Source organism: Elaeis guineensis, chromosome 10 (genome assembly GCF_000442705.2).
Source record: "Elaeis guineensis isolate ETL-2024a chromosome 10, EG11, whole genome shotgun sequence".
In the NCBI taxonomy this organism is placed as follows: Eukaryota; Viridiplantae; Streptophyta; class Magnoliopsida; order Arecales; family Arecaceae; genus Elaeis; species Elaeis guineensis.
In genome coordinates this window covers 32,760,380-32,765,926 of record NC_026002.2, presented here as the reverse complement: position 1 = coordinate 32,765,926, position 5,547 = coordinate 32,760,380, and the positions used below count along the sequence as shown (strand labels likewise).

General features: G+C 39.8%; 1 protein-coding gene across 1 annotated transcript; it reads right to left on the bottom strand.

Annotated features, from left to right (window-relative positions):
* Positions 1 to 202: 202 nt before the first annotated feature.
* On the bottom strand, positions 203 to 1,871 carry LOC105052728 (transcription factor MUTE). The gene is made up of 3 exons (XM_010933653.4): positions 1,723 to 1,871; positions 918 to 1,310; positions 203 to 355 (listed from the first exon to the last, which is right to left on the bottom strand). The coding sequence occupies exons 1-3, from the start codon at positions 1,816 to 1,818 to the stop codon at positions 275 to 277; spliced, it is 570 nt and encodes a 189-aa protein (XP_010931955.1). The 5' UTR covers positions 1,819 to 1,871; the 3' UTR covers positions 203 to 274.
* Between the last annotated feature and the right edge of the window lie 3,676 nt (positions 1,872 to 5,547).

The window sequence follows — 5,547 nt, the reverse complement described above, 5'->3', positions numbered from 1 at the left end:
TCCATTTCTAAAAGGGGGAAAAAAAAGACCACAAAGCCATTCCATTTTTGGCTAGAAGGTGACAACCTTAATTTATTTTCAACAGATAGTTCTTAATTAGCATTTCCTCAGATGATACAACATAGCTGTTGACTTTTGCAGCTATCACAAGCCTAATTAATAAAATTGGTTAGAAAATTTGACTTGCTTGACTTCATAATATTAAACAATATTATATATAGCACACATATAGATCTTCATATATATTTGCCACTGAAACAAATGCCATTCTGCTTTAATATGTAATATCCTGATAGAAGCTCTGTTGGACTTCAAACGCTAATTCCTCCACACTAAGTTGGCAGTCAAATCCAATCTGCAGATGCAATAAGTGAAAAACATAAATAACTTCGACTAAATTTTAGTTTTCTGTAAAAGACACTGTTAAAAGTATTTAAAATCTAAAATGTAATTTTCTCTGCTATAAAAGTTACTTGTCTTGGGACCTCTTTACTTGTAACCTCGCGTGTGGTGTAGAAAGAAGAAATCTGTTTGCTTTTAAGGAAAAAGAATCATTATCTCAAAAGCATATTCCATATATTAGTATTCCAATTCATGTATTAGTATCTTAGAAAGATATAATATAGTGTGCATAAAGTGAGTTGGGATACGAGGCAAAATGTGCTTCTTTCTCCTAAGATATATCTTTTTCCTTCTTTATCAATAAAATATAGTGATATTCCAGCAAAAGAATAAATATGGTTGTATTCTATACTATATGTATGATTATCAGATGTATATATCCTTTTTTTTCTTCCCAACATGATGATATTTTATGCTTAACGAGTGAAAGATATTTTGCTCATATGCAAGTTTAAATGTGAGGACACACTCATCAAACAACCAACAGATTAAAAAGTATAATGGATATCATGTACCTTAATGACAAAGGAGTAGAGTACGGTGTCTTCCATGCTGCTTATGTTGAGATGGAGGATTTCAAAGGCCAATCTCTCAAGCACAGTTATTATCTTGATGACTTGACCAGGGATACGCTTGGAAAGGGTTCGCAAAAGGACATTTGAACCTGAGATTTTTGCCTCAACATCTGCAACGGGTGAGTTGCAACATGCCCCAAGTTCCTTAACAATGTCCGAGTCATAAGGATTGTTCAAAGGTGGTGATGGAGTTAACTGCAACAATGGCCTTGGGCTAGGAGTTGGACTGGGGCTTAAGCTCTTCCTCCTCTTCTTGGCCTCCAACGACTGTAGAACTTCATGCAACTCCTTGATGAACTCTATGGCTCCTCCAATAATAGATGCTTGGTCTCCCTTATTATGATCAATAACAAAGAAAAACAACCAATGCCAACCATAGTCATCTTGTCAAAAAATAAGTCCTACTTTCTTTGCTAGGTGATGAAGAAGATCATATACCCCTTGAAATGAAGCCCCTTCTTAAGAAACACATTAATTCTATTAATTTTCATAAACCTGACCTCAGTATTGTTAAGTCAATCATTAGCTCTATGGTTCTCCTTTGAATTAATAGAAAATCTAGTCATACAAAAACATAAGTTATTCATGATTAACAGCCTAATCCCAGGATAAACATACCCTAGTTTTCTAAAAATTATTTGGATCAATTATTATAAGGAGAAAGAAAAAGACGGTTTAAGGTGCATAGCTTGCATGAATCAAAGATGATACCTAACTTATGAGCATGGGACTAACAATTACTTACCCTTTTGATGTAAAAACTCGGCGTCAACGAGCGGAGCACCTTGAGGTGTTCATTCATCTGTCTTCTCCTGTTCCTCTCCACTGCAATATGAGACATTTTTTTTTTTTGTTTTCCCAAACTCACAAAAAGGCCACTATTTTTTGTCTGCTGGCGTCTTTCTCCTACTTTGCCTTACTTCACGTATAAATACCTGCATGCATGCAGGCTTTGGTGGTGTATAGAATGTCATATAGAATGGCAGCTCTTACGTGCTCTCATTTAATGGTTGGGTTGAGCCCCCCGTGAGCTGCGTCTTCTCTCTCTGCGCGTGTGGCTGCAAGCGGGACGGCTTCTTTGGCCACCATCTCTGTGTCACATATTTGGGCCCGTTCTATTGATAGGAAGGGAGGAATGAAGTGTTTGTAATTTATGGCAGGGCAAGTCTTTTGGCTCCTAACCTAAACCTCATGCCTGTCTGCATTGATTACGTATTCACCTTCTCACGGGTCTCCACCAGCCTTGACATACTTCTAGCTCGAGTCCTTGCTGAAGTCATGGGTGGTGGCCGGGTAGGTTGATTAGATGAGTCGAAACTGAGGGTTGGGTTTGTATCTTTCGCCAAAAGATTGATTGATCTTCCTTCATGGTGTTAACCGTTGGATTGCACATCATACAGATCTCCAAGAACTTCATATTTGATCATCCATCTGCTGCACACATCCCAAAGCAGTCATTAGGTATCTAATTAATGGTGGATTCGCATGAAAGAAGATGAATCTTTCTTCAGTGTGAAAGGTGCACTCCCAACCCTGAAATTGACTGCCTCGGATTTAAGAGAGCAACTTGATTCTGCTAGCAAGTGAGCATGTGAGTTTGTGATCAAGTTCATTAGCGAGCTACCCTCTTTTAAGGATTTTCTGTTACTACTACGAAAGATACAAACATCAAATTTTGATCATACTATATTATCACAATATTATTTAAAAATTAAAAAATAAATGGAAATATGACTTAGAGTTCCACCGATTTTGAAAAATCAAACTATAATTGGTATGTATTTATGCTTCCACATTTATACCTTGCCAATAATATTATATAGAAAGGTTAGTGATTGAGATGGAGAGACTTAAGAAAATTTCAAAGAGCAAATTTGAGAGGACAAACATAGCTATAATATTTTTCATATCACTTTCTGTTGGGGCAAATTAACCGATCTCCGACTTCGACTCTACATCGATCGAATGAACATATTACTCCGACTCATAATCGGTTGACCGATCGACAGTCGGCTATTATCGACTAGCAACAAATGACTTGATCAACTTTCAACTGAAAACCATCAACATATCAGAGTTACCAGCAGATGGTCATTTGGATCTTCTACCGAATTATCTCTACCAATATATCAATATTACTGACATATAGTCAGCCTATCTGCTCAACATATCCTAACCGTTATGAACGATTATCAACTACGTGTTACGGCTATTAATGAAAATAAACAGCCCACTAACTCCGTGATTATGGCTCGATAATCTAGCGCCATAAAAAGTGAGACCACGTGCTTGACAGTTACATCAGAATGATCTATAAAAGGGGAGGTAAAAGAGCAGCACAGGTAAGATAATTCTGGGCCAAAACTCGGCCACTCTCAATATTCTCATAGCTATTCACCAACCCCCTCTCTGACTTAAGTATTGGAAGGTTTCTGTCGGACACAACTCTAGTTTGTGAGGACTTTTATCTTATAGGTGTTCTTCACCGACGACAGACGACAGGGAGTTGGCCGCAACAGATTGGCGCGCCAGGAAGGGAAAAAACTACAGTCAACCATATTGAGAACCAAAGCTCAGCATTCGATTGGATCGATGAGACAGTCTTTCCGTCAGAAAGATTTTCCTCCCCCATCTCTGGTGGCAGAATCCAGTTCCTCGCGTCCTGTGATCACCATGGACGCACAGATTGCTGCACTTATACAGCAAATGAAAATTTTGACAAAGATGGTTCAAAGCCTCCAACAGTAGCAAATCTAGCAGCAGCAGCCATCAGTAGAGCAACCGGTGGTTCAGTCAGTGTTGTCTAGGCACAGCTGCCGTCCTCCGCGATGCTCACCCTCTTCATCTTCGGAGCAACAGTCTCGATATTTTCATCGAGATGGACAACCACATTTTCGACACTCTCACCATGCCACCCACCATTCGCGGCGTTCTCCTCTCCTTCTCGTGCACACAGTATCAAGAAGGAGAAACGGCCGCAGACGCCTTCTGCTTCTCCTTCTTCGAGCTCTTCAGGAGGTTCCACCCTTGGAGTTTTCCAGCAACGACAACTTAACGATTATGAATGCAAGTTTTGAAAAATTGATCGTCAACTCACCCGACTTCAAGTGAAAGGTCGGAAGTCTTCCAATGACTACGACTTTCACACTGTCCAGCCTCTCTCTCGGTGCATCTTGGATGAATTGATTCCCTCTCAGTTCAAAATACCACAGATAGAGTCATACGATGGCTCCATCGATCCGATCGACTATTTAGAGAGCTATAAAGCTCTCAGGATGATCCAGGAGGTAACCGATGCTCTCTTATGCATTGGCTTCTCGGCAACTCTTCGAAAGGCTGCTCGAGCCTAGTTTTCCGAGATTCAGTCGGGGACATTAATTATTTTGAGCAGCTTGAATATTCTTTCGTGGCCCACTTCAGCACAAGTCCAAAGCCGCCATGAACATCCGACGGTTCCTTCTCAATCAAGAAAGGTGAGACAGAGACACTGAGAGACTATATGGCTCATTTCAATACAGCCACGCTTGAGGTTAGGGACCTCAATAAAGATATGACTATATTGATCATGAAAAGAGGTCTGAGGGGATCCAGATTTACTTATTCTCTTGACAAAGCTCTCCTCCAGACCTATGCTGAACTTTTGAAGTGCGTGTATAAGTACATTCATGAGGATGAAGCTGCTTCTGACCGATGTCAAATAGATGGAAAAGGTCAGAAGAAGAAACAAAAGAAAAGTGAAGCTCTGATCGAATCAAATAGGCCGACTGACAACAAAAGAGCTTTATCTCGATGATGGAGTCTGAAGCCGAACAACTACGGTAGGTATGACTCCTACACTCCTCTCTCTGCTCCCCATGCACAGATCCTAATAGAGATCGAAGGAAAGAAGTACTTACGATACCCCCACCAATGAAAGCACCATCGAGGAGCCAAGATAGGAAGAAGTACTGTCGGTTTCATCATAATCATGGTCACGATACCGAACAATACATCTAACTCAGGGATGAGATAGAACCCCTGATCTGACAAGGCTACTTCGAAAAGTTCGAAGGGATCAACCGACTCAACCTCCTGCTGACTGACAATCTCAACCACAAACTGAGGAGACTATCAACAATTGGCCGACTACAGGAGTAATCAACATGATTTCCAAACGATCAAACTGGAGGGCAACTTTCAAAGAAGAGTCGGTGAAGAAATGATGACTCGACAATGTAATTACTTTTTCGAAAGAAGATGTTCGAAGACTTTAAATTTTCCATAATGATGTTGTCATTGTCTTGACAATGATAGCTAATTATGATGTAAAAAAAAATTAATAGATAATGAAAGCTCTACGGACGTTTTATTTTACTCGACTTTCTCTCGAATGCGACTACCGACTGATCGACTTAGAAAAGTCTCGACGCCATAGATCGATTTCACAAAAGATGCAATCACTGTGGAGGAAAAAATCACTCTTCCATTAATCACAAAAACTAAACTACAACAGAGTACTGTTCTCGTGACATTTACAGTTGTTCAAATTTTCTTGACTTATAATATCATACTCGGATGATCTGATCTGAAT